The 13,046-nt window shown below is 43.4% G+C and overlaps 1 protein-coding gene across 1 annotated transcript in view; it reads left to right on the plus strand.

Annotated features, from left to right (window-relative positions):
- NLRP5 (NLR family pyrin domain containing 5) overlaps nt 1-12,588 on the plus strand; it is a 37,925-nt gene extending 25,337 nt beyond the window's left edge. The window contains 6 exon segments of the mRNA XM_041733995.1: nt 3,986-4,156; nt 5,322-5,492; nt 7,841-8,011; nt 9,241-9,411; nt 10,692-10,862; nt 12,456-12,588. Of these exon segments, the coding sequence (XP_041589929.1) occupies nt 3,986-4,156; nt 5,322-5,492; nt 7,841-8,011; nt 9,241-9,411; nt 10,692-10,862; nt 12,456-12,588 (988 nt within the window).
- The last annotated feature ends 458 nt before the right edge of the window (nt 12,589-13,046 follow it).

Here is a 13,046-nt window from a genome sequence, read left to right on the forward strand (position 1 = left end):
ATACCCTAAAAACTACAGAACACTTCTGAAAGAGATTGAGGAAGACACAAAGAGATGGAAAAATATTCCATGCCTATGGATTGGAGGAATTAATATTGTGAAAATGTCTATGCTACCCAGGGAAATTTACACATTCAATGCAATCTCTATCAAAATATCATGGACTTTCTTCAAAGAGTTGGAACAAAAATCATCTTAAGATTTGTGTGAAATCAGAAAAGACCCTGAATAGTCAGGAAAATAATGAAAAAAGAGAACCAGAGCCAGGGGCATCACAATGCTGGATTTCAAGTTATACTACAAAGCTGTGGTCATCAAGACAGTGTGGTCCTGGCACAAAAACAGACACATAGACCAATGAAACAGAATAGAGAACCCAGAAATGGGCCCTCAACTCTATGGTCAACTAATATTCGACAAAGCAGGAAAGACTATCCACTGGAAAAAGGACAGTCTCTTCAATAAATGGTGCTGGGAAAATTGGACAGCCACGTGCAGAAGAATGAAACTGGACCATTCGCTTACACCATACACAAAGATAAACTCAAAATGGATGAAATACTAAATGTGAGACAAGAATCCATCAAAATTAAAAAAAAAACAAATAAAAAAAGAATCCATCAAAATCCTAGAGGAGAACACAGGCAACACCCTTCTTGAACTTGGCCACAACAACTTCTTGCAAGAAACATCTATGAAGGCAAGGGAAACAAAAGCAAAAATGAACTATTGGGACTTCATCAAGATAAGAAGCTTCTGCACAGCAAAAGAAACAGTCAACAAAACTAAAAGACAACCTATAGAATGGGAGAAGATATTGCAAATGACATATCAGATAAAGGGCTAGTATCTAAGATCTATAAAGAACTTGTTAAACTCAACAGCAAAGAAACAATCCAGTCATGAAATGGGCGAAAGACATGAACAGAAATTTCACAGAGGAAGACATAGACATGACAACAAGCACATGAGAAAATGCTCTGCACCACTTGCCATCAGGGAAATAAAAATCAAAACCACAAGGGGTAGTGGAAAGGGAGGTGGGCGGGGGATTGGGGTGACTGAGTGATGGGCACTGAGTGGGGGGCACTTGGCGGGATGAGCACTGAGTGTTATGCTAAATGTTGGCAAATTGAACTCCAATAAAAAAATTTAAAAAAAACACACACAATGAGATATCACCTCACACCAGTGAGAATGGGGAAAATTAACAAGACAGGAACCAAGAAACGTTGGAGAGGATGTGAGGAAAGGGGAACCCTCTTGCACTGTTGATGGGAATGTGAACTGGTACAGCCACTCTGGTTAACTGTGTGGAGGTTCCTCAAAGAGTTAAAAAATAGAGCGACCCTACAACCCAGCAATTGCACTACTGGGGATTTACCTCAAATATACAGATGCAGTGAAAAGCCAAGACACCTGCACCCCCAATGTTTATAGCAGCAATGTCCACAATAGCCAAACTGTGGATGGAGCCTCAGTGTCCATCGAAAGATAAATGGATAAAGAAGATGTGGTCTATGTATACAATGGAATATTACTCAGCCATTAGAAATGACAAATACCCACCATTTGCTTCAACACAGATGGAACTGGAGGGTATTGCGCTGAGTGAAGTAAGTCAATCAGAGAAGGACAAACATTATTTGGTTTCACTCATATGGGGAATATAAAACATAGTGAAAGGGATTATAGGGGAAAGGAGAGAAAATGGGGAAAATCAGAGAGGGTGACAGAACATGAGAGACTCCTAACTCTGGGAAATGAATAAGGGGTAGTGGAAGGGGAGGTGGGCAGAGGGAGTGGAGTGACTGGGTGATGGGCACTTGATGGGATGAGCACTGGGTGTTATACTATATGTTGGCAAATCGAACTCCAATAATGGAGTGTAATGGACAGTGTATGTAACTATAGTATAGTGTCAAACTGTGGACACTAACCAACATGTGGATGTCCTCCTGTGTCAGTTTATCACATGTGCAGGTTCATAAAAGCATGCCATCCCCAAGATCCAGAAGTGCCACCACTCTGTTCCCTTTTCCAGCCACACCATCCCTAATCACTGAAAGTAACTGATGTTTCCCATCTCCATAATTTTGTCATGTGGACAATGCTTTATCAGTGGAATCACACAGTATGTCACTACCCTCAGATTGGCTTGTTTCCCTTTTTATTTTTTTTAAGATTTTATTTATCTGACAGTACAAAAAGGGGAGCAGCAGGCAGAGGGAGAAGGAGAAGCAGGCTCCCCAGTGATCAAGGAGCCTGACTCAAGGCCCAACTTGAGCCAAAGGCAGATGCTTAATCAACTCAACCACCCAGGTGCCCCTCTCTATTTTTTTTAATTTGCATTTTTTGAGAGAGCACAGCAGGAGTGGGGGGAGGTGAGGGAAAGGGAGAGAATCTTAAGCAGAGTCCATGCTTAGTGTGGAGCCTGACATGGAGCTCAATCTCATGACCCTAAGGTCATGACCTGAGCCAAAGAGTCAGATGCTTAACAAACTGAGCCACCCAGACACCATGAGATTGGCGGTTTTCAATCAGCAAATGCCCTCAGATCTATCATCTATCCTGTTCTGTGTATCACATTCATTTTTAGTGCTGAGTACTATTCAATAGGACGGATACACCACATTTGGTGTAGCCATTCACCTGTCCAGGGATGTTTTGGTCCTTTCCACTTTGGGGCTGTTACCACAGTTCTGTAGATCCTAAGCATGTGTTTTGCCAATTAGATTAACTTGGGCTAAAGACACTGCTACTGGATGCTTTTGGTATGCTGAGACAGAGAAACATGAGCTCTGTTTTAAGCTTTAATTGACACACAGCAACTGTGGAAGAGTATTTTGCTTTGCACCACATGAATATTTTTGCTCTGTAACCTGTGAGCTGCCATCCCAAGCCAGGTGCCTACCCTCATCGACATGACAAGATGACTTTCTAGAGAACAAAACAAATACCATATGGCCTCACATATGGAATTAAAAAAAAAAAAAAAGCTGAACTCATGCCTGGGTGGCTCAATTGGTTAAGCATCTGCCTTCAGCTCAGGTCATGGTCCCAGGGCCCTGGGGATTGAGCCCCACGTCAGGCTCCCGGTTCAGTGAGGAACCTGTTCCTCCCTTTCTATCTGCTTCCCTCCCCGCTGCTCCTTGCTTGTGATCTCACTCTCTGTCTCTCTCATTCTCTCTGTCTCTCAAAATTTTTAAAAAGCTAAACTCAAAAACAGTAAAATGGTGGTTATCTGGGACTAGAAGAGTGGGGGAAAATAGAAATATACTGTTGAAAGGTACAAACTTGCAACTAGTAGGTAAATAGATCCTGGAGACCTAGCACACAGTATAAATATAGACAAAGATATTGTGTTACAAACCTCAAACTTGCTAAGAAACTAGATCTTAATTATTCCCACCACAAAAAAGAAATAATTATGTGACCCAATAGAGGTGCTCAAGAATACTACAATGGCAATCATACTGCAGTATATAAATGTTTCAAATCAATGTGCTTATACCTTAAATGTATACAGTGTTATAGGTCAGATATATTTCAAGTTTTTAAGTGCAAATGTGTGAAATATTGGCTGGTGATCATTGTTATGCATAAAATAATGCTGGAGACCATTGCTACGCACAAAATAACGCTGGAGGAACACATGTACAAGGGAAATTCATGCCTTGTTTTTAGGAAGATGGGGATTTGGGTAAAATGGGGGTGGGGCAGGCACAGTTAAGTAAGGTTTTGAGACTGGCTAACTCAGAAGAGGCGATGTTCCAGAGACTTAAATGAAAAACTGAACCACATAAAGATATGGGGCTGGGGATGAGGAGGAATGTTACAAACAGAACAACTAAGCAAATGCTCAGACCCTGAGCCTGGAGCAGTGTCCAGAAATCAGCAAAAGGGCCAGAGTAGCTGGAGCACAGGGAAATGGGTTGCTCTGGGGAAGAGAGGAGAATGTATTTCACATTGTTTATCTCTGCAGGTTGGATCACTGTGGACTAACCCCAGCCTGTTGCCTGGTGATCTCCCAAATCCTTGTTACATCCATCAGCCTAAAATCTCTCAGCCTGGTAGGAAATAAGGTGACAAACCAGGGCATAAAGCCTCTCTGTGACGCCTTGACAGCCTCACAGTGCACGCTGCAGAAAATGATGTGAGTTGCACTTCTTTCCACCCAGGGTTCCTTTCTCTTAACTGACATGGTCCAAGTGGTGGGGAAGGAGAGAGTGGAATCATTGGATACCTAAGCCAAGGGTTAGAATGGGAGTTCTGACCCTATGGGAGTACCCCAATATTGAGGCATAAAAAAAGACCAGTAAATAACATCTGTGTCTTTGCTACCAAACTCTGAACAATATATAAAAGTCTAGGAGAGAACCCAAACTCATAGAACCAGAGAGTAGAATGGTGGCTGCCAGGGCCTGGCAGTTAGGGGAAGAAATGGGGAGAGGTTGGTTAAAGGGTATAGATGCACAGTTAAGTCCTGGGGATCTAATATACAGCATTCTGCTTATAGTTAGCAATGCTGTGTTGTATACTGGAAAGTTTCACCAATGCCCAAATCCCGGAGAGTCTTAGCTTGTGGTTGGAGTTGCCATCCCTGGCGTCCTTGAGCACCAAGCTCTGTGCTGAGTGTTTGTTCCCATTAATGCCAACTTTACAAACAACCTGCTAGGTAGGAATTATTTTTACCTCATTTTCTGATAAGGAAAACAGAATCCAGAAGAAAGGAAATCTCTTATCTAAGGCCATATAGGGAATAAGAGACAAAGCTAAAATATGACCCCTGGCTTGATAACTAAGGCTTAGAAATCTCCCCCTTGATGACCTACAATCTGGGCAAAGTTCTCTACGCACTTAGATGCTCTTAGAGCTCTCTTCTCTACGCACTTAGATGGAGTTAATTTATTTAACTTTGTCACAATGAGAGTAGTACTATTGGGCTCTTAATTTCAAGTGCTATTGCATATTAATCTTTGAAAAACAGGTGGAAGGTCACCTTCTAAATAGGAAGGTCCCTAATCTTGGCAACACCTCACACCATAGTACACATGAGGAGCAAAGATACCTGGATGGAGAGCAGGTTGACTTTGTCCATGTGTTTCCCATTATGGGTGATGGCTAATCTAGTCACCCATACCATTTAGACTATTAGGGTTTGCAAGTTCAACGCAGACACAGTGTGACCTCAGCATATGTCTGCAAGAGCATGGTCAGCCATGGGGGTGGTATTTCTTTCCCGTCTTTGCAAGGAGGGAGGGGTAGAATCTTAGGAATAGACCTTCATCTTTTCTTTCCTGGGGGCTCTCTCCTTGCAGACTGGGGAAGTGTGGCCTCAAGGCTCCCGACTGCCAGGACCTGGCCTCAGCCCTCATCAGCAACCAGAGTTTGACACACCTGTGCCTGTCAAGCAACAGCCTGGGGAGCGAAGGCATGAATCTGTTGGGTCGAGCCATAAAATTCCCCAACTGTGGACTACAGAGGCTGATGTGAGTCCAGCTCACTTCCCTGGGTGGACTGCATTGTTTTGTTACAAACAGTATGTACCACTTGCCACACACAAAGTAGCAGGAACACAGCTGTCATGATGAAGGTAGCTGATAGGAGCTGCATTCTGTCCCCGCCCATTTCTTCCTTCCGTGGAAAATTCTCTGTTTTCATCTTCTTACACTGAGAAGTCATCCTTCATCCAGATACAGACGTTTCTCGTTGTTTCCTGCAGTTATGTTCTGTAAAGTCACCACAAACACTGAACCACTTCTCCCTGGGTAAACACGGCATTAGGTTCCTGTGAGCCCCTGGTCACATTTTCAACCAACCAGAACCTAACCTTGCTTTGTGCATTTCTGTTTAAAGACTCCTTATTTAATACATAGTGTTGATTTATTGACATTGAACTCACGGCCAACAGCACCACAACTCATGCCTGAATGAAGCTCATCTAGGACGGATCTTCTCCATCCACACAGCACTGCCTTCTTGCACATGGAAACACTGGACAGCACTCCAGCTCTGCACATCAGCGCCACATTTTAAACAGCAAAGTCATCAACGAAAACCACAAAAATGCAGAAAATGTGGCAATAACTGGACCATGAAAAGGATACTTATTTATGATGAATTTGAAATGAGGACAGCCTCAGCTGGGAACGTGTGCATTGGGCAGCTCAAATATTTCTCTGCTCTGCCCGTGCGCGCATGTCCATGAACAGTCATGAGCACCACGAGTATGGATTTGGAGGGTAGCAAATAAATTTTAGTAAGCAGACAAATGTGCAAACACAGAATCCATGAATGAGGATCAACCATACTCACTGAACACCTGATGTAGGCAAACACATAGTTGGTAGAGATGCACAGACAATCAATGTGGCCTCTGAGTTTACAGAGCTTAGGTTTTGGTAGGGAGAGCTGGGTAATTGAGATTTTTAGATGATGGTAATGGTGACACAGGGTTGGTAGCCACAGGGGTAATGCTCCACTACTCCAGACAGTACCATGCACATGGCTAGGGGATGCTGTGTACTCTAGCATACAGCAAGATGTCTCAGTAAGTTCTTTAAAAACTACCCCATCGCCAGATTACCCTTCTAGCCTACATCTTTCATCTGAGATCAAAGGATTATTACATCTGTTCCACACTGTCAGCTTGCCTTGCTGGGGTCACTTTGCTTTCAGCCATTTTACCCCGTTGACCAATTAGTTCACCAATAACCCTATAAATAATTTTTAAAATCAACATATGTTAATGGTATACCTATAGCCAGAAATTCTGTTAAAGAATATAACTTTAATATACATGTCTACTTTGTGAGTTGCAAGGTGCCTCAGTGAATAAGTGATGAGAAGAGTCTGAGTGGTAGACAGGATAGTGAACCCTCCCCAAGATGTCCATGTCCTAATCCCTGTAAATATGTAAACTTACATGGCAAAAGGGACTTTGCAGGTGTGATCAAGTTAAGGATCTTGAGATGGGGAAATTATCTTGGATTATCCGAGTAGTCCTAATGTAATGAAAGGGAGCGTTATAAGGGAAAGAGAAGCAGGAGAGGAGATGTGATAACAGAAGGTAGATATAATTGCTGACTGAAGACCAGGAGCTAAAGACTATGCGCTGCCTACTATAAAAGCTAGAAAAGGCAAGAAAACCAATTCTCCCCTGGAGCCTCCAGAAGGAACACAGCACTGCTGACCTTTTGATTTTTACCCCAGTAAGATGCTGAACTCCAGAACTGTAAGATCATAAATGTGTATCTTAAGCCGCTAAGTTTGTGGTATTTGTCACAGCAGGAATAGGAAAATAACGCCTCAAATATGAAGGAAAATTAAAAAGTGACAATATCCTTTTCAAGGTCCAGTTAGTATCACATTTTCCACATTCTTTGGTTTTCATTGGTGATCTTGCTGTTTAAAATATGATGCTAAAAGAAATAAAATGTGGTGCTAATGTGTAGAGCTGTAGTGCTGTCCAGTGTTCCAATGCACAAGAAAGCCATGCTGTGTGGGTAGAGAAGATGCTTCATAAATGATCTTCATTCAGGGACAAGTTATGGTGCTATTGGCCCCAAGTTCAATGTTAATGAATCAACAATATGTATTGAATAAAGAAATGCATAAAGCAAGGTTAGATACTGAACAGCATTCAGCCACGTGCATTATGTCAGGCATTGTGCTAAGCACTCCATGGTTGTCCTATTACCCAAGCCAAAACCTTCTTAAAGTCCTCCTTACATAATCCTCCCCCAAAGGAGGAGCAAGCTGAAGCTAGCAGAAGTGGCTTACCTGAGGTTACACCAAGTCATGAATATGACCTCTTTCCCTTGTGTGTGCCCCACAGACTAAACGAATGCAACCTGGATGTTGCTGGCTGTGGCTTTCTTGCATTTGCACTTATGGGCAACAGACATCTGACACATCTGAGCCTTAGCATGAATCCCTTGGAAGATGATGGAATGAACCTTCTGTGTGAAGTCATGATGGAACCATCTTGTCACCTCCAGGACCTAGAGTAAGTTTCAATGGTTGTTGGGGGGTCAGCTCTACTATATAGGGGTTTGGATTTCCTAGAAAGTCCGGAGATGTGAGCAGGAAGACTGGTACCCAAGATTAGTTCTTAGGTCAGCTGATGCTCGTGTTTTCCAGGGGACACTGCAATGAGTGTGGATAGAACACGAAATGAGTCCACACAGGAGCCCTGTGGCAGGATTTTTGGAGCTTAGGTCACTCTTGATTTCTAAAAACCTGTTCACTTCTCAGAAGACCTCTTTTTGCCCTGAGTTACTCTTCAGCTGTTCATTCTATACAGAATGAGGGTAGAGATGGAGGGGCGCTATCCCGACACCTTTTCCCTCTGAGACTCAAATTTCTTTACCTTTTATTGGACTGTTTCTACTCAATAAGAGTATTCCATCATTAAACAGACTATAGGAAAGTTAACAAATCTCAATGAGCAGAAATAAATCTCCAATCTAACAACCAATCCATAAATGCTGTTAATACTTTGACAAATTCCTCCTGCAGTTACCACTGAAAGCATTCTTGCCACATGGCAGGCACAGGACTTTAAATATTTTACACATTTAGGCTCATGTAGTTCCCTACCAATCATTTCCAGGGGAAACCAGAACTCCCTAGAAGCCAAAACCTTGCCTTTGGTCTCACGTTCTGTCCCTTAAGGATCTGCAGACCATAACAGTAAACAAAGTATGGCATGGTATTCCACTTAATGATGCATGGTAACTTTAAAAATCCCCTAAAACTAGACACTGAGCTTGTGCCCAATGGTTTGGTCATGTGTACCTTGTAAATATTTGTGTACTTGGTACCCCAAACCCATCTAGCATTTCAGCACCTTCTGTCATCCTTCCTCACCCTCTCAGGAACTCTATCAACTTCTCTCTCGTGTGTGTGTGTGTGTGTGTGTGTGTGTGTGTGTGTGTGTGTGTCTTTCTGTTCATCCACTAGGGAGAATCTTTATCCCATTTCCAGGTGGGAAGCAAGCTCTGATGTGCTTATTTCTTTTTCTAAAGATACCTCCAGCCACATCACATGCTTTCCCCACCTACCACTATCATCCCTCCTCACCTGAACCACTGAATGTTGCACAGCCTAAGCCATTCCCAGGGATGGACAGAAAGGTTACCAGTGAGGAAAGAGTCAAGGAAAGCCCCACCGATGTTTCTGGGCACCATCCCCCTCTGGCACTCTCCTCAAATGACATAGGTTCTCCTCTTGCAGATTGGTTAAGTGTCATCTCACTGCCGGCTGCTGCAAGAAACTGTCCCATGTGATTGTGAGGAACAAACACCTGAAGAGTCTGGATCTGGCCGTGAATGCCCTGGGTGATGATGGCGTCACAGCGCTGTGTGAGGGGCTGAAGCACAGGAAGGCTTCTCTGAAGAGGCTTGGGTGAGTTCCCGGGGTCCGCTGTATGAGGCCTGGGTGAAGAGGAAGGGAGATCAGAGCATGAAGTTCCTGAACAAAACAGCGTTCCAACTCTCACACCTCCATTTGAACCTGCCTTTGTTCCTCCTGGTGCTTAAGAAAGGACCTCCCCCCCCCCCCCCCCCGCCCACTTGTAATCAACCTTAAGACATTGCATAGGATAGCTCTGGGCTTTCTACCATGAAACCACTTATATATTCCTTCTGAATATTCCCTTCCTTCTGAAACAATAAAGGAAGAATCCCTACATCTATCAGATTAACCTCATTCATGTTGGGAATCTATGAACTGCCTTACACTATCACTGAATTACTTCCCCTTGCCTCTTTCCACAGCCTCCCTAATAGAGACTTCCTGTTTTCATAGATGCTTAGATATTATTTTAGAAGCAAAACCAATAATAATGTTTATTCAATCCCACCTTACCACCTAACTATAGGCAGTTATACCTACTTGAGCTATGTCCCACGACTTTTTACTCTATCACAAGAAATTCCCAAATACACAAAATCTAGAACAATTGGGGCACTGAAAATCTTATGCTTACCACCAGGTTTAAATGATTCTCAATATTTTGCTCTATGTGGTGAACCATTTCACAGTGAGTTATAGTTGTTCTGCCTCTGAATACCTCAACATGCATCTCCAACATAGGGGAACATGGCTACCATCCAATTACTACATCTAACAATGTTGTTTGGTCCTCAGTGCTCTTAGGCTAAAATCCTAAATCTTAATGTGACCTAAAGTGGCTAGCCGCCTCTCACATGATGGCCTCTGGCTCCCCTGTAGCCATCTGGTTCACTCTCTGTGTCTCATATATGACCCACTCTTCCTTCCACAAGAGCCAAGTACGTTCAATTTCCTAAGCCCTCCTTGCTACTTCCTGCCCTGGTTCCTTTGTCTCTTGGGTTTCGGGTGAAATGCAGGTTCTCAGCAAGTCTTCCTCCATGTGCCTTCTCTTGTTCCCTGGTTACAGGCTCTCTCACCTTTTATCTTTTATTCTTTTCACAACTGGAATTAAGTTACCCAGCAGCTCTTAACAGGAGAACCAGCAGCAGTGGTAGCACCATCCTTTGGGAATCTGTTAGAAATGCAAATGTCCTGGTTCCTCCCCAGAATTGCTGAACCAGAAATGCCAGGGGTAGAGCCCACCACTCCATTTTAAGCATTAATGTGAAAGTCCAATGGGTTGAGGGGTCAGTCACTGAACTTTGGAGGCATTTCTTGTGTTGACCCTGCAGGTTGGAGGCATGTGGACTGACTTCCGGCTGCTGTGAGGTCCTTGCCTCGGCTCTCCTCTGCAGCCAGCGCCTGACCAGCCTGAATCTGATGCGGAATGATTTCAGCCCTATGGGAATGATGAAGCTGTGCCCAGCCTTTGCACAACGCACATCCAACCTGCAAATAATCGGGTGAGTACCTGGCGATTGTCTTCCAAGATGCAAACCACCTTCTGCTACAGGCATGCTGGTTGGTGGAGAAACCCAGAAGCTGATATGGTGGCTTAGCAACTAGGTCCTTGTTTCAACCACTAAGTGCCCACTGCTTCGGGCACTGTGCTGGGGATACAGGGATAGAGATGGAGGTGTGAGGTTCCTGATATCATGGGGCTTACTTTTGGATGGATTTAGGAAGAATGGAGAGACCACATACAAATCAGATGTTTATCCTTAAAAAGCTAATCATAGAATTGCTATATAATCCAACAATTCTACTTCTGGGTACCTACCCAAAAGAATGGAAACCAGGATCTTGAAGAACTATTTGTAGACCTGTGTTTATAGCAGCACTATTCACAGTAGTCAAAAGGTAGAAGCAACCTAGGCATCTGTTGTCAGGTGAAAGGGTAAATGAAATGTGGTATATCCACACAGTCGAATCTCATTCAGCATTGGAACAAAAGGAAGTTCTGATACATGTTACAACCTGGATGAACCTTAAGGACGTTATGCTCAGTGAAGTAAGTCTGATGCAAGAAGACAAATACTGTGATTCTACTTAAGTGGGGTCCCTAGAGCATCCAAATCCATACAGACAGAAGGTAGATGGGTGTGGCACCAGGTGCTGTGGGAGAGGGATGGGAAGTTGGTGTTAAATGGGCACAGAGTCTTAGTTGGGAAAGATGAAAAGTTTACAAGGATAGATGGTGGAGGTGGCTGCACAGCAGTGTGAGTATACTAAATGCCACCAAACTGCACACTGAAAAACGGTTAAGATGGACAGCACATTGAGGTTGGTTTTCCCATATTTATTTCAATAGCAAACTTCCCTGAGGAACTCTTCTATGTGGCCCAGCTTCCAGTGGTTGGCTTTGTGCAGGAGCCAAGTGTCAGCATATAGATGTGACATCTATTGTAGTTGGGATCTGAGGAGCAAAATGGATTGGAGGGCACGGCTCAGTGGATTTGGAGATCCCAACATGGCCAAGGAGAACTGTCACAGTGATCTATTTTGCAAATGAGCTAGAAGGGCAGAAGATTGGTTTGAAAGAGCATGTTTGGACAAGTTCAGCCTGTGACCATGGAACTTAGCACTTGAACCTGCAAAGAGGAATCAGACCTGGATTTTACTAATGGACCTTTCAGAAGCCTATTTCCCTATCCACAAAATGGAGATGATTCTGTGTATCTATTTGAATACCTGTTTCTCTCTCTTGTCCTAGAATATAAGCTTCATGAGGTTTAGGGACTTTGGCTTGCTCATCACTGCCTCAAAACACTATTATAGGGCCTGGCACAAAGTAGGTTCTCAGGAAAGAGTTCATGGATAGATGAATTATCACACCTGCCTTTTAGGACCGTGGTGAGGGGCAGATGCCTATAAAAGCTCAGTGTAGCACCTAATACATCTAAGCGTGCCTTTACAGGTAGGGATTTACTCTTATTCTATGGAGCACCTCAAGAGTACAAGAAGAGGTTTTAGATCCTTGATGTACTAAGGAAATTTTAAGGAAAGGAGAAGTAGTCAGAAGCAAATTCCCAGAGTAATGTATCTCTCTTCTCCAGGCTGTGGAAATGGGAGTATCCCACTCAAATAAGGAAGTTGCTGAAGGAAATCCAGCTAGTCAAGCCACAGATTGTCATTGGTGATGATTGGTATTCTTTTGATGAAGATGACCGGTACTGGTGGAAAAGCTGAAGACTCCTCCCACCCCACCCACTCTGATGGAAGAACATTAAAAATAGTCTTCTGGGGTAAGCTGTGCCCAGAAACTCCCTCTTGGGGATAGAATATTAGTTCTGGTTCTCACAAAGCCCTCAGTGACATAGGCTGTGACTTTCAAATCCTAGGATCTCAGTATCTGTGAAATGTCTGTCCTATGTTGGAGCATATAGAGAAAATTGAATAAACATGGAGAGCATTCAAGGAATAATTACCATGTGACCTTCTTGGGTAGTTCCAAGAGAAGAGTGGGAGGGCTTAATCCTAAAAGTGGCCCCCAAATGTTGATGATTCAACTCTGCTGGTGTTAAAAAAAAAATCAAAGTACAATCTGAAAGTCAAAGGATGGTGTGACTATCATTATCTAAATATAAACACAGGGATGCCTGGGTGGCTCAGTGGTTGAACCTTTGGCTCAGGTCCTGATCCTGGGG

This window comes from Vulpes lagopus, chromosome 2 (genome assembly GCF_018345385.1).
Source record: "Vulpes lagopus strain Blue_001 chromosome 2, ASM1834538v1, whole genome shotgun sequence".
In the NCBI taxonomy this organism is placed as follows: Eukaryota; Metazoa; Chordata; class Mammalia; order Carnivora; family Canidae; genus Vulpes; species Vulpes lagopus.